Source organism: Oreochromis niloticus, linkage group LG4 (genome assembly GCF_001858045.2).
Source record: "Oreochromis niloticus isolate F11D_XX linkage group LG4, O_niloticus_UMD_NMBU, whole genome shotgun sequence".
In the NCBI taxonomy this organism is placed as follows: Eukaryota; Metazoa; Chordata; class Actinopteri; order Cichliformes; family Cichlidae; genus Oreochromis; species Oreochromis niloticus.
In genome coordinates, this window is record NC_031969.2 from 27,929,335 (window position 1) to 27,957,176 (window position 27,842).

Consider the following 27,842-nt stretch of genomic DNA (forward strand, 5'->3'; position numbering starts at 1 on the left):
CAGCTCCATCCCTCTGGTCCCGTTGGAGCAGGCTGAACACAGAAACCCAGTTTATGGCCTATTTGTGAGGTCAGGGGACAGCTTAGCCCTCCTGCCCCTCCTCTCACTGCAGAGCCAACCCTTCCTGGTCTTCAGAGAAGGAAGTTAGCAGATGCTTCTGAATCAATTTGCCCAAAGAATCACAATGACCTTTCAGAATCCCTCAGCCCAGATCACCTGCTCTCACTGAACAGCCCTGGCTGCAAAAGGTCAGAACTCAGAGCTCTATAATAAGTTTACTTCACAGATACTCACAGGGATAATAATTTATTTGTTAATAATACCAAAAACCCCCACAAAACAAATAAAAAACACCATATAGAAGAAAGAACACGCACGTAACGTTTAAGATAATATATATGTAGGTCATTCTCCCAGTGAATGTTTGCTTTAATATCATTAAAAGCTCAGTTAATGGCAATATTTATAAGACATCAGAAAGAAAAAAGACATTTTGGTATTTCACATTTATTATTGTACGTTTGATTTGACTGCATCGTGTACACACATCCCTGTGAACAGATGGAGGTCACCAGTTCACTGTGATTGAATTAAATCACTTGTCGGCATGTTCATGGCATATTTGATGAGCAGTTCACTTCTTTGTGTCCTGAGAGCTGTAAAGGTCCCCAGAAGAGATTCACAAACACAGACTGGGAACGCCCCCAATTATCATAAGAAAGAAAGTCTGTGTGTGTGTGTGTGTGTGTGTGTGTGTGTGTGTGTGTGTGTGTGTGTGTGTGTGTGTGTGTCCACTCTGAACAGCATGCATGCAGACAAAGCGAGCAGCCGCTCCCTAACTGGATGTGGGCACAGCTTCATCCTGCCTGGCTCTGGGAGGAGGGGGAGGGGAACTCCCTGTTAGAGGCAGCCAATCAGATCCAGTAAGTAACCACAACATGTGACAGTGAAATCGGGTCAAAATAAAAGGAGAAAATATTATATTAAAGAAAACCATAAGTGTATTTCTCTGGCAGCATTGTGTTTGTGCCATTTTGTCCCACTGCTATTACTTTCTTGACAAATGAGTCACACAGCTAAAAATCTAGATATTTTTAAAATCTATCTTGAGATGTTAAATCAACAAGGCTATACCCAACCCTAGTTGAAAGACTTTGAAAGTGTGTAATCAGACTGCTCTGTCTGCCTGTAAATACAATTTTAGCTGCTGTAGTTTTGGCTCTGCTTTTGGTCTCCACCAAATTGTTCTCTTTTAGCTGTTTTTGGTTACAATGTGTTAAAACACAAGATGAAAAACAATAGAATTTGGTGAAATTTCTCAATACGTAACCTTGAAGATATTGCACAGAATTTCACACATTGCTAATTAACTACAGCTTTAATGGTATTTTCAACTGAATATCTTCATTCATTATCACATACTTGTGTTTTTTATCTATATTTTCTTTTCTTGAATAATGCAACTCGTATTACAAAGGCTGGTATATTCTAACAACCCGCTGAAAAAAAGAATATTAGATAGCAGACTCAGGGGCATTGAGTATGAAAAATATAAAATCTTAACCCCACTCTGGGATTCTTTACTGATGTTGTTAGCAGAAAGAGCATCAGGGATGTAAAGGGAGGAGGATGGGGAGGGGAGGGCTGAGAGAGGGCGCGAGGCAGAGAGGGAGAGGCGCTCACTCAGTGGTAGCAGGTTTGTGAGACCAGCAGCCAGAAGAGCAGGAAGAAAGAAGGAGGAGGGAGAGGATTCAGAGCGAGACAAACAGTGTGGCTGCAGTCAGGAGACACAAACGGAGAGAGAGGAGGAGATACGGAGAGAAGCGAAGGTAAGAAGGCAGCTTCTGTCCACATTCATCTGTTTAACAGCTTTCTGTTTTTCAGAGTGAACATAGGCTATCAGCTGGAAGGAAGGATGCTCTGCTACCCTGTGCGAGCTCTCCTTTTCTTCCTCTGTCTGCCAGCTGACGGCACGCTGTATGTCGGGAGAGCAGAGCGCTGTAGCACTGCAGAGTGATGCAGAGAGATGGAGGAGAGAGGAAGAGGAGGGGTGAGGGGGAGGGAGGGATGGGCAGCATTATGCTCTACAGACATGAGGAAGTAAGAATAGAGAGATCAGGTGGAAGAGAAGTGGAAACAGGAAGAGATAGCAGACATCTGCCTCCGTTTTGCTGTGTAGAATTCAGGAAGTGGGTGTAGGGGGATTTAGCAGGGGGAAGCCTTTTGTGTGACAGTGTGCAGGAGCAGGAGTGTGTCAGCTGTCAACATCAGTAGTTTCCCTCCATGTTGGAGATGATATAAGTTTCTGTCTGGCCACACCCTCTGCTTGCTCCTGTGAGATGAGATTAGATGATGGGAGGTTTTTGTGGTTGCGCAGAAGTGATGGTGTGAGCCTGGGAAGTGTGTGTGTGTGTACGTTGTGTGTGTGTATGTGTGTGTGTGTGTGTGTGTGTGTGTGAGAAAAGCATTTTGGATGTTGGCCAAACATGCTTAGTATTGCCTCCCATTACTGTCAGTTCAGTGGATTAGCCGTATGTGAGTGGTGTTCATTCTCGAGGCAGCGACAAGTCGAGCCAAGCCGCTCAATCATGTGCTCACCAAGATGCTCCTCTCAGCTGTATGTGTGTGTGGAGACCAACACGGATTCTCCAGTGTGTGTGTCTGTGTGTGACTGCCTATGTCTTTATGTGTGGAATACTGTAGTGGAGCACACACAGCTGCAGCTGTAAATACAGATCGAGCCTTTAACCTCCACCATGATTCCTCTTTACAAGTTCCTCACATCCATTTTTTAGTGACATGATACAGAAATAATATATTGTAAAAGCACACTGGACAGAAAGAGACTGAATGCTCCTGAAGCAGGGCTGACCCATGTCATCTGGCAAACTGAAACAGTCTCTGAAAGGCAGCACACTTCAGCTCAACCAAGCATTTGTTGTTTCAGTATCTCTATACCGAGGCATATTACAGCAAAGTAGACAATGCATTTTCATTAAGCACTGCTATGTTCAAGAGGGGGTTTCTAATGATTCCTACACACAGGCTGCACAGTAAGCACTGCAGCTGGCCTATTTTGTGTTGTAACATCTTCAGATATACACAGAGAGCAAGGGCATAGTCTCTGTGCACAAAAACAATAACAAGCAGCATCACGATGACTGAATGGAAATATACTGTGACAGGAATCAACAGTCTGAATGATTCCAGATAATACACTATGAAATATATAATATTTATGATGGCAAATCAGTTCTTTGTTATTGGAAATAATGACCAAAGAGAGTTTTAGCCCTGTTTGTTGCCCTTCAATGCAAATATAATTCTGTCAGTTGCATAATGATCAGCTTATTTCATATGTGAACAGACTCTAGTGTGTACCTATAAAACACCTAGTTATGAATTATCTACAAAGAACCTGGAAGCTTTGAGAAAAAGTAGGATACAAATTTTACATCCATACCTTCCAACTTCTGCTCAATTGTTTATCATGCATGTCATGACAATGCACTTTTTTTGAAAAAGCCATTATTTAAATGTTTAAAAGAAATCAGGTTTTTGGAAACTGTAAATTTAGGATGCAATATCAATACCATTTCAAATAATAATAATTTACAAGAATCTACTGTTTTTGTGCTAAGGAGCATGATTTCATGATTTTCATGTTTATACATACAAACAACCACAATGCTAGTGGCTCTACATTAAATACTAATGTTGGCATGCTAGCAGCTTTTAATAATGGAAATATCACACATGTTGCAGATATTTGGTTATAAACAAAGTGATGGAGAACAAGAAGGAAAATTTTTTTCTTTCCCCATACGTTTAGATAAAATATGGAAAGGCAGAAAATGATTTGTAGTTATCATATATCATGTAAAAACTACTATAATAATCAATTAATTGTTTGTGTCCTTGGAGCAGTGAAAAGTCACCTTGTTTCCATGTAGAATTAGATTTATTATTTTAAATTGAATATATTTAACATTCTGACAAAGTAAGACTGATTTGAAACAATTTTCTTACATTTTATATTGAAAAATCTTATGAAGCCCTGGATCCTTTAAAGGAAAAAGGAAAGCGCTCCCTCTGTTTGTTGCAGGCGAGCAGTGGCTGCTCTGTAGCTTTCTTAGGGCTAAGATTTTGCAGGATGAGGCGTCAAAGAGACTCGAGGCGACCTGATGAAACTCTTGGCAGTGCGCTGAGTACTTTGAGGGCCAGTGACTCTCATGGTGAACCGCCTGATATCACGCCACCTCCGGGGCTTGTGACTGAATGCAGAGGAATAAAAGGCTCGTGGACCAGCTGTGTGGTTCTAACAAAGATGAAAGATGAATCAGGACAGAAGAGTGAAGGAAAAGTGAGAGCAGGATGTGGTGGGAGGAAGATAGAGGATGTCTGAGTATGTTGTGCTCACGCGGGGTGGCTCTTGTAAGTGTAACCTGTTTGTTTTCTGTTAATTTGAGTATCACTTTGGATAGAAATCACTGAGATTTCTGTTTAGAATAATTTTGATTTTTAAATATCTTATTTAAGGCAGGATTATGTTATTAATGCAGTAATAGGAGTGTTTGCATTTTAGCAAAGTCCAGAATAATACTGTATGACGAAAGCTGTTATCTGGTCAGCTGACTTTTGAGCTGTGGCTTCACCACTCCATCATGTTTATGTGATCTGCAGTTAAGCTCTTAACTAGATTTCAAGAGACATCAAACGTCATTTTTGCTGGAACAAAGTGCAAAAAACGTAATGTCCGAGTCTATTTCTGGATCAGTGACGTTGGGCGATTTGGTGATTGTAGTCCTGCTGATGTTTTCAGCTACAACAACATGAACTCAACTGTGCAGGATTTCAGAATTCAGGGTGTGACAGAAGAGGCTGATATAAATATGCATGTTGACGGTGGGTCTTCTGGCGCATGTCATACCAGGCTCTCTGCCTCAAGGTCCCAAAATGAGAAGAAATTTCAGACTAAAATGAATAATTTCAATGCATAAAACATCATTGCAGTCCGAGGTTTTGCCCTTAAATCCACATTAAATGTTCACAATGTTGTTTAAAATCTCCACCAAGTTTACACATGTAGCAAGTTTGTTCACTCAGCATCTTCCAGTCTCCTAGGAGTGCTCGCTTAATGGGCTGGGTTTGAGTTGTGTTGTGAATGATACAAACTTTGACCAGAATGCTGAAAGTGCAGTATAAACAGTATCTTTGGATTTGCTTTGATTAAAAATGCTTTTTTGTTTTTTAATCAAAGCATTTTTAAAAATGCTTTTTAATCCCCGTGACCTTGAATTTCATAAGTGGAACTTTAAACTTTGTGAATTTGATGCACTGTTTGGCTGTAAAACGTCTTAACAACACTGACCTTTGAGGGCGCAAAGAGTTTAACCCTAAGCTACTAATACTGTAAGACAATTAAGACAGCAAATAATGATCAACTTTAACACACTGGTTCTTTAAAACCAGGTTCTATAAAACTCTTGCATATAAAAGATGGACATAGCCACCCGTGTGTCATCTTCTGGCTTTTAAACTACCGTCTTCAAACTTTGAGTTTGGTATTTTGACTGTCAACATATTTTTGGCAAACAAAAACCAATTACTAAAAAAAGCTAAACAGCTTTTAAGACAACTCAATACAGAACATAAAAAAGGATCCCCATTTGTGTCTGTGTGCCTTTTGGTGCATAACCTTAAACATTAATACAATATAAATGGAGCGTTATTGATAATCAATCAGCAGACGGTCGCTATGATGGGGTAGATTAACTACTGAAACCAAACCTGTGTTTTTACCAGAGAGCAAACATGTTTATTTCTTTTAAGTTTTTAAAGTGGGATATTTTAAAAATGCAACCCCTGAAGGAACTGAACTGCTATTTAAAGTTTTTGGCATGTGTACACTATTTTTCATCTCTGGAGGTTGCCACTTCAGCAGAGCTAGTATTTAAAAAAGGAGACTTTGATTAGCATAATTTTAGCAACCATCCATTTTCTAAACCAGTTAGGCAGCTGGGGGTTGTGTGGGGACTGGAGCCTATCCTAACTGCCACCAAGAGACAGGGTACCCCTGACCAGGTCACCAGTCTACCACACAGCGCTAATGAGGGGACACAGACAGCCACATGTAATCATATCCACACCTACAGTAAATTTAAATTCAACAATTAGGTAATATGCATGCCTTTGGATTTGGGAAGCAGCAAGAATACCTGGAGGAAGCCCATGCACGGGAAGGCCTGACTTAATGAAGAAGTTAATGAAGAAAACTAGGAACCTTCTATTTACCATATAATTGCTGACATTAGTGCACGTGGTAATAATGTATGTTTTGATATCTTAGTGTAAATGTTTTAGCAGGAATACATATGCAGTGATCGTAACAAGAGGAGCAAAGGGAGATGTAATAAAGCACGAGCTTTTGATTGTTTGAAAGCTGCAGATTCAATCGTCAGTTTAATTATTCAGAAACATATCACATGCAGTTTTTAGCAAATTAATCTTAAATTCATGAACACATTTTCTTTCGTGCCAAGTCGCTTTTGTTTTTGGATTTTGACATTATGCGTGTCGGGGATAACAACCGATCTGAACAGATCCTTCTAATTACTAATAAAAGGGAAACAGTCATGTAACATGCTGTAAGCTGCTGAAACAGGAAATTCTCAACTGATTGATATTTGGAAACAAACGTCAAGGTCCAGGACCACGCACACAAAGCAAGTTCTAAATACCCGGGATATCTTTCCATTATCTGGAATCACTTACTGCTACACGGTTGATCAAGATACGCAGACACACTAAGCTGGTCATCAACTTACTTTGGCAACCCAGGATTTTCTGATCTTAGGTATAAGTGTGTTCACAAGAAAACAGTGGCATTCATAGCATAATATAGAATGAAAGTAACACAGCTGCTTCAGATGAACCAGGAATGTGAGAACAAAAACACTACATAGTAGCTAAGTGTTAAAAGAGCTGTATAAATGCATGGGTATGTTTTAAAAGTTTTGGTCAGGAAAACAGAAAAAGAACTATTATACTGATCAAATTTAGCCTGTTTGAAAGCAGGAAGAAAAGCTGGCAAAAATCCTAATTTTATGAGTAAACAGACTTATCAACATCCCAATTATTATGACAGGGAAAATTCAAGTACTGCATTAATTTCATTCTTAAATTTGCATAAGACAGTTTTGTTTTGTTTTCCTTCCAGCTGGAGCCCAGATCGTGCTTAACTGAGAGAGAGTAAGAACTAACAATTAATAAATAACACAATTCAAATATAGGCTTAGTTAATGTTCAATTGATATAAGGCCCACATAAACATATAGGTGTCCTGATTTTGCATCAATGCTTATAGAACAAATTGTTGTAAAAGGCAGAAAAATATCAGGAATAAAGTTGCATCCAGTAATTAATAATAATCCAGTAACTATCCACGCACAGAGGTCTGAAGGCTCTGACACTATTTTCTGAAGTAAGGGGTGATGTCATACTTGATGATCGCTAATCTCTAGCAATAATAATAGTAATAATAATATCAGTCAGTGTAACCTGATAAGAGCCCTGAAATTTTCTGGATAACACAAAATCCTGGTTTGTGGTGCAGGCATCAGATCAAGTATCAATATTTGTATACTAATGAACCTAACAACAGTCATCACATATCAGTTTAGTTACATGTTTTGTTTTGCAGTGTTTTTAAGGTCACTGTGCAGTTGTTCACAACCTTTTCGCAGAGAGTTGTTTATTCGGCCACAGAAGCCAATTTAAACACAAAACAAGCCCCTCTAAAACCAACTGTGTTCCACCTACTCAGCACTAAAAGATGAGCTTGCAGGTGAACGCTGAGTATTTAGCAGCTGTAGTTTCCCAAAGCAGAAACCCAAAAACATCAAAAGAAAAAAAAAATTGCAATCAGTTTAAAGGAGATTTATGGATCTGTATTTTTTTGAGTTTTTTTATTTTTATTATCAGACACTGGAAGTAAAAGTGAAGAAAAATCTCCAGTATCTCTGCGCGTTCACTTTTGCCTGAGTCAGGCTGCAGAGTAGGAGCTTAATTATTGATCCCACTTGCGGGAACTTTTCACTAAAGTATAGCTTGGCTGCCTCCATAAGATGTTTGCTACATGGTGTCATGGCCATTATTGCTGCTCTGACTTCTGAAGTGGTCCAAATCACACACAAAAGAAACAAAAAAATAAAAAGGAGACATGGATAAAAGCTAAAAATGATAAAGACGTCTAATCAAATGCGCAGGACTGACCCTGTAATTCTCTACAAGCATCAATACTTAAGCACATTCTAACCATACATTTAATATAAATGAACTGCTTGCTCATTACAAAGGAGGATATTAAATTTTCATCAAGTAGAAGATAGTTGTGAGGAGATGAGAGGAAACCTTTAAAGCATTCTTTGATGTAAAAATGTATCAGTGAAAACACTGACCACTAAAGCCAGTCTAACATTCCCAGAAACACAGAACTGGCATTTTTTTCCCTTCCTGTGAGTTATGAAGTAAAATCTAGCTGACATAGTTAAGAATAAAAGGTTGTCTCCTGTGTTGACAGAACAGAAAAAGGTGCAGCCCCCTCCCTCTCTGCCTCCCCCACCTCCTGTAATATCATCTCTGTTCATTATTCATGAGCTCGCTGCTGTCTCTGCTGAAGTTAATCAAATTCTGATTGTGAACCATCAAAGGCCTTGGATAGATTTTAAAAATGCTTTAGGAGGAGTGAGACGGAAATAAGAAGCAAAAGAAGCAAAAGAGGTAAAAATGAACACACTTGCAGAGATTCTCTGTACATTACAACATAACTCACATTTCTACATGCATGGCCCAAGTGCACATGTCAAAATACAGATGGAAACAGAAGATCCGTGTTCAGGTGTGATTTATTTAACTGTAAGAACAACGCGGATGAAGAAAACCGAGCCAGCTGCAGTTTGTTGATGTTGCTCTGTCCTAATTCAAGAAGTCTTCACTTGCTGCGCTGCATATCAGTGATGATATATTTAGGTTACAGACCCTAAGAATACACTGCTGCTCTGTTAGCACACAGGAATGAATGCCGTTCTATGTCACTGCAGACTCTTCTCACCTAATGACCACGGGTTGGTGCTTTCCAGGGTCGGTGTAATCCAGTGCTTTGAATTGAATGCTCATTACTACGTGCTAACATCCTCACTATGGTCACTGTTGGTGTAACTGGTTTTATATTAGCATATTACAATTTTAAATTTTCTAATAGTGCTAAAGACAATTTTAAGTCTTTTTGTTGCAGTTTTGAGACAGTTTGAAGGGTTTAATTGTATTGCTAAGATATCACACTGTAAAATCGAATTAGGTGTGAGCACTGCAATAAATAAATAAACATGCAAGCTTGTTGTATTAGAAAAACTAAAGTACAGTTTACTTTAGATATCTAAGTTAGGGTAGTACTTAGAATTACTTTATTGTTTTGAGTGAGCAATACAAAATGAAGTAGTAAAGCTAACACAATCTTTTAAGTTCAGGGAACCTAAAGGAAAACTTTGGAGTAACTTTATTTTTGAGTACATGACACAAATTCAAGCCAGTTTGATCACTAGCCATATATGACAAGCTTGTTAACTTTCCACTAAAAAAGAATTCTAGTACATAACTCTTTCTATCAATATAAACATTTAATAAAAAATACTGTTAATTGAAAAATACATTTAGAACACTCGCCAGGCTCAATCAATGGCATTAGAACTTTTATTTTTAACTGCCAACAAGTACTTCAGCCAAGATTCAAAATTGGATCGATCTAGTGAAGAATAAATAATTATATTTCCATTATTACTGCGGCGAAAACAAAGATATATATATTTAACCAGGAAGACTAATCTGTCTAAACACTGAACAAGATCCAGCTCTCTAAAAACCGTTAAATCTCACCTCTGCTCTAAGCTCCTTATCCCCTTGTATTTCTAATCTCAGACTTGCTATTCATCACCTGTCCTCCAGTGACTACTGCTGAGGCTCAGTCACTCCACTGCCCAGCCTCCACCTTATGTCAGTTGACCCAAACTGGACTGGATGGATCCTCAGCCTGGATTTTGGAAATCCGCCTGCTTATTTTAGCTTACTGCTTTCACCCCACTGGCTACTGTTAAACCTGCCTCTGGAAATCCACTGCTTCACACCTGTTTCTTCAATGTGACTGAGATTATACAGTAAAAAAACGGCTAGCATGCTGTGCTAACAGTACCGAAGCCAACGTTACTTCTTGGATTTATTTTTACTGACTGGATTTGTGGGTTGCGTATGTTTAGAAAAATACATTGCTTAGGTGTTGCTTCTTTTATAGGATGATTATTTTTGATAGGTAGATAGACAGACAGATTGATATATGGATAGATATGAGGGCCTCATACTGTGAGATATACTGTGTAAAGTGTTATCTATGCAACAGTGAGAAAAAAAACAAAGGAAATATGAAAATCAAACTCTATCTTCTAATTCACCAATTCCTGACATGACTAAAAGAAGTCCCAGAGTCTGGTTCATAAATGTCCAACATAATTATGACAAACCACTGAAAATACTAATACTCTTTGCAGTGTTTTAGCCATAGACTGCGGTTTTGGCTTTGCTGCAGTTTTCTGTTGTTCTGTCATCAGATTACAGTGTGACATGAGCGACTCTGTGTTTTTTTTTTTCTCTTATTGATCCGGGTTTCCAAGTGAGGAAATATGGAGAATATTGAATCAAGTGACAAAGTTATTGATTGGCTGGGACTGCAATAATGCAGCAGTCTGTGGTGGGCTTACACTAAATAGATCTTTGAGTCACTCAGAGGTCTTAATACTGAAGAGTGCTGCCTTTGTTTGTTACTTTAACTTTTCATTTAGCCCTCAGAAACCCAACTAAAGTTGTTGCTCTCATCTGCCTCATTTATGATAAATGATGATGATGATAAAATAAGCCTCAGTGGTTCTGAATTATATTAAAAAAAACTTGTGAAGTTAGATGGCTTTTGGTTTGTATATCACTGAAATTATTCCTTCAAGTAAGGGAGGGTGGCTCTTTTTTATGCAGTGAGGAGGACAGATTTACAACAGCATAGTGTACTGTAAATATGTGATAGGCATCCCTTCGAGTCCTCGCATCAGCACCTCTTCCTTAGAGGTTTGACATACTGCTTGTTTCACACAGGTTTGTGCCAGAGTATCCCACTCTGCTCGTTTCACACATACCAACACAAGCTCAGACGGCCTAACGAGAGTCCGTGTGATTAATAGTACCAGCAGTGACTGTTTATCTTAGTAGTACTGCCCTATAATGCGAGCAGACGTCCACATCCACACCTACACATTCACAGATGAGGTAACTACACTGCAAAATAGAAATTGCAACCCAGATTTATTGCTTGAAGTAGAAAAGAGGATGACGTACAGCTATAATTACCAAACATGGGTCTCTAGGTACGTCAAGCCTACATGCTCACACACAAACACACCCTCGCTTTTATTTTTTTAGGAAGAAAGAAGTTGTTTTTTTTAATCACTCAATTAAACTTCTCGGAAAGCAACAGCCAGAGTCCGAGTGGAAGTGTGAGGAAATACTGATTATATTTTCAACCCTCCCAGGTTTCCCCTCCTCACCTCACTGACCCATGAAAGAAGCCATGCCGGTTCTCACAGCAGGAGCGGGTAAGACAAGCGAGCGCAGATGCTCAACACACACTGTCCATACTGCTCAAGGCTAGCTGTGCCCCATCTGTTCATGCTAATATACATGATGGATTTTCTAATTCATGTCCTGTGCAGGGCTACATGAAACGTTGGCCCTGCTGACCTCTCAGCTGCGGCCAGATGCCAACCACAAAGAGGACATGGTGTTCCTAAAAGATGTCTTCAGTGAGAGGAGTTTGGGATACCTGATGAAGGTGAGGAATTATGATTCTTGTGAGGATGGTTCAAGCTTTACAAATGATAACTTGTAATATAATTATTTGGATAACTAATTTCTAAATTGAAACATCTATTATTTGTTTATGCAGTAAAGGGTTTTTTTTGGATGACTACCTGATTTCATGGAACAGGAAACTGGTATCTAGTAGTTTCTTTGTGAAACGGTGCAACTACAGTAGCATCATGCCAAAATGCTCCCAATGTCTTTATAGTCTGCCTATAGGTCTACAGATGACATAATTAAAAAAAAAAAAAAAAAAACTCAAACCAAATCGTAAAATTTGATCATTTTGATGTGCACAATAATAAAAGTGCAGAATTTGGAAATAAAACCAGATCACACAGCTTTCATCGGAGGTCTGCTCTTCATGGCAGTATGCTCCTGACACAAAATAAGCATCTGAAGACATTTGATCTCAATTATATGAGCATTCAGTCTGAATCAAAAGCATATACCAGGTATTTTTTTTTAGACGTTCTTTCTACTGACATACAGAGGGTGACTGTTTTGGTTGTATAAAAGTACTTGGTAAAAGGATCCAACTCACTTGATCTATGACCTCCGTAAAGGCTAAAGCAAGCTACACTTTAGGGCAGGGATGGGGGAACTCCAGGCCTCAAGGGCCAGTGTCCTGCAGGTTTTAGATCTCACCCTGGGTCATCACACATGAATAAAATGATTCATTCATTTCCAGGCCTCTGGAGAACTTCAAGACATGTTGAAGGTGTAATTTAGCCATTTAAATCAGCTTTTAGATCAAGGACACAACTAAAACCTGTAGGACATCGGCCCTTGAGGCCTGGAGTTCCCCCACCCCTGCTTTAGGGCATGGATACTTTGGACAAGTTGGTTCAGAACTTAAGTCAATGAACCAATCATGGTGGCTGTGTTCATTTGTTGTTGTTTTTTATATCTAGTTGATTTGGGGCCAGAAGGTTTACGCTTATGTTTTGTGGCTGTTGGAAAAGAATGGCATGAAGCTGGTACGCATGTTATGGAACATCATATTACTGTACTTCACTTTTTGGCCTAACTATGCAGCACTTTATTAAAATTCTTCCTTCCATACACTGATTGTGTTCTTTCCTAGATTCACGAGAAGCTGAGACAGTATGAGAGACAGAGCCCAACACCCGTCCTCCACAGTGCTTCCTCTCTGGCAGAGGATGTAAGTTCCTCACACACACACACACACAGTGTAAATTACTTTTCCACTTGGGCACAGCATTCAGTCACCATGAGTTAGCTCCGACAGAGAAGCAATGTGGGTATGAAAAGTGAATTTTAATGTTCTCAAAGTGCTGAATCATCCCAGTGCTCCTCTAATGAAACTCCATATCCTGCTGCCCTGTTGCTCTCACCAGTTATCAGAAGAGCAAACTGCTGACCCTAGGTGCTTTCCACTTATCTTTATCTACACTCTGCATCTCTGAATCTGTCTTCTGTTGTTCTACAATAAACTGTGTGTGTTACTAGTATACACATCCAGGGTTCATGTGTATTGGGATTGGCAGGTGGCAGAGGAGCTACAGAGTGGTTCGATGAGCACAGAGGAGAAGGAGCTGCTGAATTTGCTACTTTCCCCTCATCTTAAGGTAAACACATTTTCAATTAGTGGAGATTTTGTGGCAGTGACACACAAACTCTTATTTCATTCATCTCCTGTTGTGCTGGGTTGTTTCACTTGCACTCATATCAAACTGAAAATTCATTTCTGATGCTGTTCACAAGCTCTGGCAGATGTCAGGCTGCTTTGTGTGCTTCCCGACAGCTGAACATCAGCACTGTAATCTCAGCATGTATGTTTGTTTTCTGTCCCATCAGGCTGTTCTGTCAGTGCATGACACTGTAGCTCAGAAGAACTTTGACCCTGTTCTGCCACCGCTGCCGGACGACTTCGAGGACGATCTGGAAGAGGAGTCTGTAAAGATTGTCAGGCTGGTAAAGAACAAGGAACCTCTGGTGAGTTGTGACATAAAGTCGAGAGTGGGGATGAAACTAGAGAGCCTTCAAGAGAAGCAGATGAAACAGGAAGGGATTATGGGACGGAGACCTTTGGCCTCTTCTGCTAATGGAGTTGTTATTTCTTTGTACTCTAGGGAGCCACCATCAGGCGTGACGAAGCCACTGGAGCAGTGATAGTGGCTCGGATAATGAGGGGAGGTGCAGCTGATCGAAGTGGTAAAATGCTGTTTATTCTGTAGAATAATATCTTATAACTACCATAGCAATATCTGTGGTACCAGCCTATGAGCAAGAGGATATGATATGATTATCAGGGGAGAAAATAAGAGCATTTTTTAAAGGGTCTCTATTTTTATTTTCAAATAAAGACCTATCACATTATATATTTAATCAACAATCAATTCACATGAAGTAAGTAGAATTACTTTTATAAATGATGTCAGTATCTGTCTTTAAAAACCAACACTTGAGTAAAAGTGTACTCTTTGCTGCATTTCTGCTGTTTTTAATAGTCAGAAAAGGGCAAACTATCATGAAGATAAACAGGCCCAGCATGAAGCTAAACTGCTGTTGCATTAATGTAGCGTAGCCTTGAGCCTCAAGAGCCTCCTGATTTTTACAGTGGTGTGGCTTCATTTTTCTTCTCGCAACCAGCGAGAAGGAGATAAATAATTTCATTAAAATAAGCAAAGGGGGAAAAAAATCAGCACAATTGTTGGAAAAGCAAAAACCTGTTCATGAGTAAGCCATCGTATACAACGTGTAGTGGTTACACCAGGAAAATATAAACTACAGATGCTGCATGGTGGTAAATGAAAGCAAGCACTGTTTAATCTTGCTGTTAAGTGATGAAAAAATGCTCGTCAGTGTGATATTGTCTGCTCTGTGCTTCTGTCCTGAGGGAGAAATATATTGACCTGCCTTCTCTCAGGCTCTTTGGTCGCATTATTGTGGCTGCAGATAAGCAGATCGCAGCCGAGGACAGAAGCTGCCCGTATCTGAGGATCTAACAACAGCACTGATCTTAAGATACAAATGCTAAACCCCAAAGACCCGGGAAGCACACTGAAGTCTCTTTGAACATCATTGATGTTTCTGCCAGCTCATCCAGTGTGTACCCTCTTCACAGGTTTGGTGCATGTAGGAGATGAGCTGAGGGAGGTGAACGGGGTCTCTGTGATCCACAAGAGGCCTGATGAGATCAGTCAGTTGTTGGTAAGATGGACAGAAGGACATGTGGATGTTGGAATAACTCCACTAAAAAAACAACCAAGTGAAAAACAAATGTCTTTTATCCATTAAAAATAAAGTCCAATGCAAGTTGACGGTTAAGCGTATTATATTTCAGTGTTTGCCTTTAATGTGAGGATGCAGTCATAATCTTCCCCTGCTCTTGTTTATTTGTGATCCAGTCCCAGTCCCAGGGCTCCATCACTCTAAAGATAATCCCCGCTATTAAAGAGGAGGACCGGCTGAAGGAGAGCAAGGTGAGATAAAGCATGATGGATGGATGTGTTTCCTCTGAGCTGCACTCAGTATTCAGAGTGTGCAAGGGAGAGAAAAAACAAAAAATGAAACACCTTTTATTGTGCAACGATTTACATAATATTCAGTCTTTGTGTCCTCCAAGGAGATTTCAGATGTGGTTTTTGGCATTTAAGCAATGACAGTGACTATTTACATTGAATAAAACATGATGGTAACCCTGTGGTAACCCCATTTAATTTCAGTTTATAATATTTATATTATTTTTAAATAAGATAATCAGAATATAAATATAATTGTAGCAAATTGTGTTTTACGATCACCCTCTCACTTTGCCTTGTGTTTTACATCCAGCACACTGGGCTCAGATAACTCTAAACCCTAAAATATGGTGTTTCCACCACCCTGTGCATTTGACTCCAGGTGTACATGAGAGCCTTATTTGACTACATCCCCTTGGAAGACAAGGCCACACCCTGCCAGGAGGCGGGACTTCCTTTTAAACGGGGAGACATCCTGCAGGTCGTGACGCAGGATGACCCCACTTGGTGGCAGGCCAAGCGCGTGGGAGACAGCAACCTGCGTGCTGGACTCATCCCATCCAAACAGTTTCAGGAGAGGTGAGAACACTTAGAAGAAGGTCTTGTCTTCACGATTAAAATGAGCCTGATGTAGCAGAAGCTGAACGGTTCACCCATACACCACGGATATTTATTTTATCCAGACATTAATCTTTTAAATCCACATTCATGTGTTCCACTTTAAAGGGTCAACTGTGATTAGATGGAGCATCAGATCATTGTGGAATAAATTTAGTTGAAACTCAGACTCGAATAGGCGCGTGCTGAAACTCTAAGTGTCAAAATTGCCGTTAAGATGATCTCAGCTGATCTCCAGCCAAACACCGCAGCATCTGGTGGATTAATAACCATAGCTTAAACACAGAAAGAGAGATATGGTTCAGAACCACCTAAAATGGATTTTTTTTCATGTTTGGGACAAACAGATTAGGGTAAGACTGGATTACATTGATTGTCACTGAACAAAAGTGGCATGAGCTCAGGTCTGCTCATCAGGGATGGATTACTGAATAGGCCCAGATGTCTTTTTGCAGCGATTATTGCCATTTCTTGCTGGAAAGTCCAATCTCTTCAGCAACACAAAGTAAGCACAAAAAATGTACAAACAGCTGTCTTATTTGTCTCTGCCCTCATAATAAAGCCATCCATCCATGTGTTGTATATTCCTCTGCCTTTTCAGATTCACATCTTTTAGTCCTGACAGTCCCTCCTTACTTTTTGCTTACTCACTTTCTGCCTTTATCGTCTCTGGTTCTTTGTTCCGCTGCACACTTCCCCAGGCGACTGGCCTACAGGATGAAAATGGGCACACTCCCGAATCCAAAATCCCCTAAAAAGTCTCTCTGTAAGTTTCTGCTTCCTAGGATTTCAGTGCATTTTTAGCATCTTTTAGTAATTACAATTTATGACTGACACTATCTCTCACTATCAGCTCTCCATTCTCTACTATTCTCTCACTGTGATTATAGGATAATATAACCACTTAAAAAATGCATGCATTTTTTTCACTGGCTTTCATTTTTCTAACCTTTCTTTGGTTATTAATTAGCACTCTCAGATCCATTAGTATCTACTGTACATTCCCTAAATGCTGCAGTGTAGACAGGTTTTGAAAAAAAGATGAGAGGTGGAGGGGAAAAGAGACACTGGGAGGGATCACACATATGAATTAATCTCTTTCATGTTTAGTCCATCTGGCCAGTAAGCGGGCTGCAAGTTCAGCTTAACTCAGACTGTGTAACAACAGTCGTCCGCTGAGAAACAAAGCCCTGTTAATATGCTGCGCTTCTCACTTTTCCAGTTGATACTATAGTGGGTTCATGTAAACAGCCAGGTGAGTGGATGATGTGAGCGGTGGCTCTTCGTGGCACATAAGCTGCAGGCGATCCGATTAGGCGGGAGCTGCGTGGAGACAACAAGAGCTTAGCAATATGGCAACTAGCCCTGCTATGCTGCACAGCAGCGAACCTGCGAGGTCTCTTCTGTCTCAGCCTCCATCCACACTCCCCCAGCTCTCTTTATTAATTCCACCAAATCCCAGCAGGAGCTTTAACATGCGGGTCCCCCTCCTCGTCTCAGAGTGACGTCAGTTTAATGCCAATCTCCTAAATTTAGACTAGCTTTCCTCTGTAACAAATTTCCAACGTTCCTAAATATTATCGGCACAAAATCACTTACACTTTAACCGTGCTTAACATGTTACTCTGCCCTTCACTGCTGCATCAGATGATCCAGGATGTGATAAAGGTGGGTACATGTGCAGCCACAAACACAGCAAAACAGCAAAACACAAACTACAGAGTAATACTGCTGTTTGTGTGCATATTCGTGTGTGTGTGTGTAAAGCTTGCATGTGTGCTACTGGGGTGTGCATTTGGGATTTCTACAGCTTCCAGCTTAATTCCTCCCCTCCTACCGTTAGTTACCAGACCAGAATAGAGATTCTTTGTGTGGCTAGTTTGAGTGTGTACGTGAGTGTGTGTGTTTCTTTTGTATCAGGTAAGGTGCAGGCAGAACAGCATCCCTGGAGACTTTCGTCTAGCAGAGATTGTTGAATAGAACAATACCTCCACCCCTCTCTTGCATCAACCTCACCTCTTATTATCTGTCTTTTGTTTTTCCATATTTGTCTTTACATGAATGTTTCCTGTTCCCCTTTAGTCTATTAAAGAAGCGTATAAAGCACACATTTTGCTTAGGAATTACAGATGGGTTTGTATAGGCAGTTTGTACATGAGCTGCACATCTTTGGGGACACAGAGCTTGTTTGCGTGTGTGTACACAGAGATCTGTCTCACAGCTGACTCACATACAGATGTAGAGCCATCTCTCTTCTCTCCCTTCTACTTAAATCTCTTTATCAAGCCTTTGTTTAGTGGCTGTTGCCTCTAACAGCACATCTTCATCATCTCTTGGCTGCCCTTCCACTCTCTCCTCCTGCTGTCTGCCTGCCTGCCTGTTGCCCGTTGGGCCCTGCTTCCCCTCTACAGCAACCATGGCCCGCCCACCCCTTTCTTAAACTCTTCCACATCCCTTATTCCTCAACTCTTCCAGGTCTCTTACCCTGTGCTTACCCCCCTCTTTTCCCTGCTTGCCTCCCTACAGAGGACTGTGACTGTGAGGGCTATTTCAATGGACAGTACATAGGTGAGAGCGTGCACATCTTTCTCCACCTCCTTCTCCCTATCTGCTCTGTGCCTGCTGCAGCCTGGCTGTGTGCTGGTTCCCTGGGTGCTTTGGGCTGGGGGCCAAAATAACTGCTTGGAAGGTTGCCTCTTCGGGGGCCAGGGTTGAGGGATAAGAGGAAGGGTGAAGGTTTTGAAGGTTCAAAAAAGATGGTTTTCAGCAGTCCGAGAAATTAGATGAGGGTCAGCGATTCATTTCTGATAGTTGAAGAGAAAGTAGATATGCATGTGAGTGAAACACTTAACTGCTACAGTGTAAAATGAGGAAGGGCAAAGGAAAGTGTAGGAAGTACCGTCTCACACTCACAGCAGGTGTTAGTAACAGAGTTGCCTCTTTGAAGACTCCACTGAATAATTAGTTAGGAGAGAGTTTAGGGATGCATCACAGTGTCAGCTCCTGTGGTGCAGACTGTACAGGTCTACATTATGCAAAACAAGTTATTATTTTGTTAGAAATCTCCTGAAGGAAAAAAGAGAAAACAGCTCATTACTTGGTGCTGTTTAAAGCACAACTTTGCGATTTCAAGCTACTGTGTTTCCACAGCATCTCTTTCAATGTCATGGAAGGACAATTTGAAAAATCCACATTCAGGTGGGGGATTTTTTTGCACATTGCTAATTGGACGTTTATCCATACAATCACTGGTCACTTTGTTAGTGCTATTGCTGGGTTGGACCCCTTTGGCCTTAATTCTTCAGGGCAATAAAAATGAACAAGGAGCTGCAAACATACCAGCAATATTGGCCCATATTAACATGATGGCATCACATCATTGTTGTTCCAGATTTGTTGGCTGCATCTTCATGATGTGAGTCTCTCATTCCATCACATTTAAAAAGTGCTCTGTTGGCTCTGGAACTGGGAACAGTGGAGGACAGGTCAAGAACCCAGTTTTAGATTATTTCAGCTTTTTGGCATGATATGTTTTGCTGCTGGAAGCAGCCAGAAGATGTGTACACTGTGGGGATAGACATAGGATATGGTGTTTAAATGATGCTCATTTGGTACTAAATGAGATTTGGGATCCAAGGTTTGCCAAAGAAATATCCCCTACACCCTTACATTACCACCATCCTCCTTATTTAAGGCTGGATGGCTCCATGGTTTCATGTTTATGCCAAATTCTGACCTTAGCAACCTAATGTCAGATACCAGTTTTACTAAGCCCATGTCACTTCCAGCTTCACTTTCCTGGTCTTAGCTAACAGAAGTGGCACCCAGTGTGGTCTTCTGCTGCCGCAGTCCATCTACTTCAAGGCTCAAAGTGCTGTGCATTCAGATATGCTCTTCTGCATACCTTTTGTTATAACGAGTGGTTATTTGATCTAATGTTGCTTTTCTATTAGCACAAACCAGTCTGGCAATTCTTCTTTAACGTCTTGCATCAACAAGACATTTTGTCCTAGAAAACTGCAGCTCACTGGATATTTTCTCTTTTTTTGGACCATCTCTCTGTAAACTCAGGAGATGGTTGTGTGAGAAAATCCCAATAGATCAGCTCTTTCTGGTATACTCAGACCTTTAATCCCCGTTCTGGTGCTCAGTTTGAACTTCAGCAGGTCGTCTTGAGCGCGTCAACATCCCTAAATGTATTGACCAATTAGATATTTGGTTTAACGACCAGTTGAAGTAGAGTACCTAACAAAGTGGCCGGTGAGTGTTTTTTGCAAATGTAACACAGACACAACGTGAAAAAAAAAGTAGTGCAAAAAACTAATTGTGTAACTTTTATTTTCTACTATATCTTTACCTCAGTAGGACTTAAATTCACCAAATGTGCTGGTTTTATTCTTGCCTTTATTATTACTTTTATTATTATTATTATTCACTAAATACTGAAACCGTTTGAGAAAGATTTTTTTATTTGATATAAGTATAAATGAACTCCTAGCATACTGAGCTAGCTAATGTGTAGCATATAGTTCAATAATATGTTATGTTTGAATTTTCATTTTACTCTCCTCCTTAAAAGTACAAACCTATAAAATAATCTAATAGCTAACGACACAGTAATTTATAAAATGTTGGTTACTGTATTTAAATTGACAGCTAGGCCAAAGGTATCTTGCAATAAACAAGCTTTACTAACGTTACGCTGTGGAAGAGGGCAAAAAATGAGTCCCCATTTTCGTCCTGTGCTCTTTAGCCTTCCGCTGACCTTCACTCCCTCACCCTTCTTTAACCCAGCCTGACCCCTCATCTGCTCCCCCATCCTGTGAGCTGTTGTAATAAGTGTAACAACAAGGAGCGATCTAAACACAGCCCTCTCTCACTGTAACACAAAATACTTCAGTAAACAGTATTTGTGCTTCCTGTTAACCTGCTTGGAGCTGTTAAACCCTTCCCCTTCTCATCCCTCCCCCCATCGCCTTCACCTTGCAGTGTTTGGATCCCCTTAAACCTGCCCCTCCCTCCTGCCCTGCATCTAACTAACTGCCCCTGCTGCTCTGGTTGGTGCACTGCTTACCCCTACCCTCAGAATCAACCCCTTCCCCCATCCTCTCCCCACCCACGAGGGCCCTGCTGCGTTGGACGCATTGCACACTCAACCAGGCACGTTTGTTGCTTGTTCACCCTGTGTGGAGGTGTGAGGCTGGGTTGTGTGATGCTCTAACGCCAGTTATAGTCTCTCCTAAGTGTAAAGCAGTGGCGCCCTCCTGTGGCCAGGTGTTTTCCTGGGAATTTTATTCAGGTACAGTGCCCGGCTCATTCCTGCAGGTACACATCACTGACAGGGGGGGGGATACAGACAGTCCTGATCATGGGAGATCCAGTCTTTTCCTTTTAACGTGGCATCTCCCAGGGCCAGGTTGTCCTGTCTGTCCTGCCTCAGCACTGTAGCCTTGTTGAAAGCAGCATGCTCTTTCTTAATACATAAAAGCAAAATGGTATTTACATTGGGTCACTGAAACCAGTTTTTAAATGCGAAAATGATCAAAATACGTAATATAACAGACTTTCACCTAATATATTTACTGTCTCCTGCATGTGATCCAATTTTTAGTTTAAGCATGACATCCAATTGGCTCCAACTTCTGCTTACAGTATATCTCACCCTATCAAATATTATAATTGATGTATTAAATATATTTGATATATAATATATATAATATTATATATCAAATATTTAACTATTTGCACTTTCAATAGGATAGATCTATATTTATCCATGTGCACTCTTTACAAAGGTTTTTAATGCATGATCTGTGGGTTGATCTTTAATTTATCCAAAAGATGTTTGTCCACGATTTTATCAAACTGCTGTGCACTAGCAAATGTTGTCGTACATCTGACCAAAGACCTCTTGTTTTCTGTTTCTTCTTCCTTCCCATCTGTGGCCTCACTGTAGCTGGTTTGCGGAGGAGTTTCCGCCTGAGTCGTAAAGACAGGCAGGGATCATCAGGAGAGGGTTCTGATCCTGGAGAACCAGAGTTCCTGACCTATGAGGAGGTGACCCGCTATCAGCAGAGGCCAAATGAAAGGCCCCGCTTGGTGGTTCTGATTGGTAAGACTGAAAAGCACAAAAGGACTCCTGTGATGATGGCGACATCTAGTGGATTACAACTTGTGTTACAACATGTTGTCCTTTTGTTCACATGTATATTCACCATTTGTTTCCAAAAGGTTCTCTTGGAGCAAGAATTAATGAACTCAAACAGAGGGTGATTGCTGAAAACCCACATCGTTATGCAGTAGCTGTACCGCGTGAGTCACTCCACATTTTACACTTGCCTAAATGAATTACCAAAACTCTGGAAATATCACTTAAGTACTCCTGTGTTCCCACAGATACAACCAGACCCAAGAAGCCGCATGAGAAGGACGGTGTAGAGTACCACTTTGTCACCAAGCAGCAGTTTGATGCAGATGTTTTGAACAACAAGTATGTTTCTGTTGAATCCATGTTGAGTCGTGCAAATTTAGTTTATTGTGTCTTTATGAAAAGGTTTAATTCTTGCTGCACAGGTTCATAGAGCACGGTGAATACAAGGAGAACCAATACGGCACCAGTATTGAGGCTATCCGCTCTGTGCAAGCCAAGAATAAGATGTGTATAGTAGATGTGCAGCCTGAGGTAAGGGTCACATTACAGAGAACATCCTGTTTAATGTTCATCCAAAGAATGCACTGTCATAACATGTCACAGTGAGTTACTACATCTGCACGCAGCAGCACTTTACTGAGTACCTGAGTGGGCAGGGGCAGGCAGTCATGTCAGGCCCGCTCACTAAGCTGTTGACTTTGCTTCTTCCCAGCTCCTTCCTGACCTCTGTTTTCTCTGTTTGATGTAAACCTTCCACTACTCCAGGCTCTGAAGAGGCTACGGACATCGGAGTTCAAGCCTTATGTGATATTCGTCAAGCCTCGTGTTCCTGAGAGCAGACGTCGTCGCAGTGCAGCCACCTCACCAGGAGGGGGCGAGCATGGCCGCGTTACAGTGAGACATGTTTCTCTAAGCAGTAACAGACGTCCTGTTAAAAGTTTGTTCAAATGTAGTTGGGCTTGTCATGCATTCTTTTGCTTAATAGATCAAAAGTATTTCACAATTCTTATCAACTCACAAGCTTTGCAAATACGCAGCAATCTCATTATACTAATGTACTATAGAATGTCACTCCTTGAGCATTAAGCCAATGCAAAACTGATGTGACACAAAAGATCAATATATATCAGCATATTTTCTCAAAGGACACTATTAATCCACAAAATCCACTGTAAAAAAAGAAAGAAAATTCTTTAATTGCCTTTCTTCAACAGGATGAAGACCTCCAGGAGATGCGTCAGTCTGCCATTCAGATCGATCAGCAGTATGGACACCTAGTGGACCGTGTCCTGATCAAGGAGGACTCAGCCAGTGCTTGTGCAGAGCTGCGAGGTATTTTGGAGAGGCTGGAGCGAGAGTCCTTCTGGGTGCCTATCAGCTGGGTGCGGACCTAAGCTTACCAACGCACTCCACAAATCGTTCCAGAAGAACTTCACAGTCTGTTCACCAAACCCTGCACTGGTCCTCTCCCAGAGAGCTGATATTCTTTCCTTCTCTAAAGGCTTGCTGGCCAGCCTTGGAGTCTGCTGAACTTCCTCTACATAGTCCTCTGAATGCTATAGGGCTGGTCAGTCAGCCAAAAATCGAGGCACCAAAGGGAGAGAATGATGTCAGAGGAATACCTCAGTTTTAAAGCAGGTTGGTTAATTAGCCCAAAAGTCACAGTCTTACTTCCTCAAACAATCACTACTTTGTCTTGTCATATTTATTCAGGTCTTGATTTCAATTTATTTACTTCAAAGACAAGGATGGAAATTGTAGTTTTAAAAGGTTGGTACTGCTCTCTTTTTTTTTAAATAGTCCCATATTTTTTCAACAGTTTCTCCAAAAGTTTTCCACAGTTTAGACTGGCAAAAACAAAACAAAACCCCCCAGAAAACAGTTTATTATATTTCAGCTACATAATAGATCAAAAAATGTATGTATTCGTTAAGTAAGGAAAGAGTTTATAAAGTTAAGGAAAGCAAAGTTTTCTCTCGTGCAGAAATAAACCTTCAGGAAAATTGGATGTTAAGCAGAAAATATAGATTTATATAGAGGCAACCTTCCAAACAGTTATTTTGGCCCCCGAGCCTAAAGGTTTACACTCTTACAGTGAATTATTTTTATAGCCCCTTCTACATTTACTTTTCCTTCCTCTTAAGCTGGATAAATGAAGCTTGCTGCCCACAAGGCTTCCACAGATAGAAAACAGAAGAAGCCCCGGCAGATAATTAGGTGGATCACAGCTCTACTGTGTATGACCTCTTAAGATCTGACTGTCTTAAAAATAGTAACGATAATGATGATTTCTTAGAAAGACTGAAAACACGCTTGATTAGATGGGACATGTCTGCGCTGTGTGTCAAGAATGGTTTAAGTTGGGTTGAAATGATTACATTTTAGCAGTTATGTTTAAATGATAGAGTATGATTTATCTTGTAGTTCATTGTGAGGCTGAAATACAAAAAAATAATTCCCAGCACAGGTGACAATTACAAATAGACATGCAAGTTAATAACAGGTGGCAGAAACAAATGAATGTTTATCTTTCACAAATGAATCTTTGATGCCTGGCACTTCAAAATTAAACTGCAGTTTTAATAAAAGTGATGAATACTGATATCAGCCAATAAACTTTTTCATCTTGAACAAAATGCGTAGTTTCTCATTAACTGCAGCTCCATTTTCCTTATAATTTGAGCCAAAGTACCTGGTGAAATGTTCTGGTAATTTATAGCAAACTAGTTGAAAATATGGGACTCGTTAAAAAAAAGCATAAAATGCCCAAATGTTTTACTCCTCAGACTATTGCACTCTAGCTGAGTGTGTCAGGTTTGATCTCCCACTCAGAGGATTGCTCAGTCAGTCAGTTTATTGTGACTCCTGTTGGAGTACCTTTTGGTAGCATGTTTCTTAATTTCAAAGCTTTATTCAACTCAATGCCAATTGCAGAATGCTTCCTGTTTATTCCTACTGCTCATGCATCATGTAAAGTATAATCACACAGTGAACAGAACAGAATAAATACACGCAGAGTTAAGTGACTATCATTTGACACTAATGCATTCTTTTCACGCAAACAAAAACAAAACAAAATAATCAAATGGAATGTGAAAAAAATATTTTCTACAAGAGTTTGTTTTTAAGAAATGCATGAAAAAAACTGATCATTTAACCGCAGTTGTAAATACTGTAAAAGTGACTCCTTTTGTGCCAACGAAAGATCTCGTAGCACTTCAATGCAACCTGTTTACCTTGGATCCCTGGGAACCCACATGAGTTTGTGTGTAAAATGATGTTGTGCACAAAGTCTGTGTGGATGGATGTCAGAGTGTGTTTACATGCATCAATCTGTAATGCTCCTTTACATGCAGAAATGGATTTTGTAGAGTTTTCTTGCAGATATCTGTATTTTTGACTGCAGAAGTGATGAGTACTCGTTTGTTTTTTCATTACTGTTGTAATGTTGCGCTGAAAGAAACTGTGTCCGGAAAATCTGAATTAGAACTGAACCAGTTTTTTTTATTGAGTCAGAAAATAAGCAGGCTAGCCACCATTTCACCTACTTTACTATGATGTCATTTTCTACTTCATCTGCTTAAGTCATACAAATCTGAATTTGACATTTCACATATCAATATTTTATATATCATACTTTGAGCTCTTCCAATATAAAGACCCACCACTAACATGGTGAAGTCTAAAATGGATTTAATCAGAACGTCAATAAAAGAAAAGGGTCAAGTTATTATTTTAATTACCAGCACTCATTATTTCTCAGCTGTACTTTAACATTTTCCCTCCACTGGCTGTGAAAACATCTAGCCCAGTTTTTAATAGGCAAAAGCAAAATTAAATTACGAAGTCTTCCAAAGTAAATTTTCGTATAAAATTACCTCAGCTTATGATGATTTCTGGTAAAACACAAGGCAACTTTGTAAAAGAAATACTTCAGTTAGCTAACTAAGAGGACCCAGAACCACAGACTGTACATAAAAGATAGACATAGCCACTGACAGGCAAAGCGATGAATCTGACTGAGAACACTAAAGCTTAAATTATATCATGTTTCTTCTTTTTTAATTCAAATGTGACCCTAATCTACAAAAATTAACATAAAGATGTGTTAATGAAAATCTGAAACTAACGATTGAGAGTATTTGGTAATATGAAAACTGTTAAAAGCTATTAAATAAAAGAGAACGGTGCAGTTTTATTTGAACTCTATTGTTCCTCCTCCTTACCATTAGAAAGCATTCAGGCTCTTTCTCATTGACTTTAGTTTTTAAAGTTGACGGGCTATGTCCATCATTTTATACAGACTCTATACGCAAAGCAATTTTCACTAGAAGGAGAACCAGTGTACAGATGGGGAATAACACCCAAGAGGTATTTGTATCATTCTAAGACAGGCCTGAAAAACGTCAACCTGTCCTTAAATGACACAAAATCAGAAACTCAGACTGTATCTCACCGGTGATTACAAAAAGAAATGACTGGTTGGAGAAAATTTCAGATAAACTGTCACTGCTAGACTGGGATTTGATTGAATGTAAGTGTCTGTATGTGTGGTAAAATACTAAGCAGCTTCCAGAACCCTTCTGTCGTTTTTTTATGCAATGAAATAATGTTCTTGATTGTTTTATGTGCTATATGAACCAAGAGTTTGTATCCTGACATGTACAAAGTGCCATAATAAAGCTAGCTGATTCAAACTTTCAGTGTTTATTTAAATACAGTTTGGGGGGGGTTTGCTTGAAGTGCTACAGCTTGCACTGACATTTTAAATGTCAAAATGCTGAATGTGTGCGTTTACCTGTCACTCACTCTTTTTAGTACCAGTGCAATCTACAACACTGCCAGGAGTCCTGCCTTTGGTCCCAAAGAGCTCTCAACACATCGCATTTGTATTCAATCAGCACTGTTTCTCCGGTGTTCTGATAAGAGGAGAGATTACTGTCACGGTGATAAATAAGTTGAAAACAAGCTGAAATCCTGGAAAGGAATTTAAATGCAGTTCACCAGAACCTGAGCACCATCATTTCCATTCCTGTGATGTGGCAGTGGAACTCAGGAACTAGAGACGTGCGAGGTCATCAGAGCTAATGAAGCAGTTGAGCATAATATGTTGATTAGAAAGTCAAATGCTTATTACAATGATGACCGTTTCTTTTTATGTGACGAAAAATTGAATTTTAAACACAGTATCCTCATTGCCTTCAGCAGTTGCACACTTCATTTGAGTGACCAGTCATTTATTATAATTTAAGAACTGTCCTTGTGGGCCAGTGGAGAACGTCACCGCCAATCGATATTAACAATAAAGATCTCTTGCACTGATATCACTAAAAAATACAACCTGAAAAGTTAACTTCAAGCTGCAGTAATTATTATCCCTATTAAAGGCTATCAAAAAATCACTTTTAGTATCTAAATGAGAGTTACAGTTTTCAATGGTGGCAGAAAAAGAGCCTGTGTGGGAAGCAGATCAGCAGTTTCCTTTTCTTGTGTACATACCTAAATACATTTAATTTCTGCTATCTCAATGGTTCTCAAACTGTGGTATGCTTACCACTGGTGGTACTTGGGCTCCCTCTAGTGGTATGCAAGATATCTGCCACCCAAATTTTAAGATTAAATAATATACC

General features: G+C 40.1%; 1 protein-coding gene across 3 annotated transcripts; it reads left to right on the plus strand.

Moving 5' to 3' along the window:
* The first annotated feature begins 1,664 nt into the window (after positions 1-1,664).
* mpp3a (MAGUK p55 scaffold protein 3a) lies at positions 1,665-26,909 on the plus strand. Of its 3 annotated transcripts, XM_005468921.4 has the most exons (20): positions 1,665-1,829; positions 11,628-11,690; positions 11,808-11,926; positions 13,043-13,120; positions 13,467-13,547; positions 13,777-13,914; positions 14,052-14,133; positions 15,047-15,132; positions 15,330-15,404; positions 15,826-16,022; positions 16,763-16,827; positions 17,709-17,729; positions 18,588-18,629; positions 21,295-21,360; positions 22,018-22,173; positions 22,293-22,373; positions 22,458-22,551; positions 22,635-22,743; positions 22,978-23,106; positions 23,427-26,909. In XM_005468921.4, the coding sequence occupies exons 2-20, from the start codon at positions 11,654-11,656 to the stop codon at positions 23,604-23,606; spliced, it is 1,836 nt and encodes a 611-aa protein (XP_005468978.1). In that variant the 5' UTR covers positions 1,665-1,829; positions 11,628-11,653; the 3' UTR covers positions 23,607-26,909. The 3 variants fall into 3 exon arrangements, with proteins under 3 accessions (XP_005468978.1, XP_003442172.2, XP_005468979.1); XM_003442124.5 differs by lacking the exon at positions 21,295-21,360; XM_005468922.4 differs by lacking the exons at positions 18,588-18,629; positions 21,295-21,360.
* The last annotated feature ends 933 nt before the right edge of the window (positions 26,910-27,842 follow it).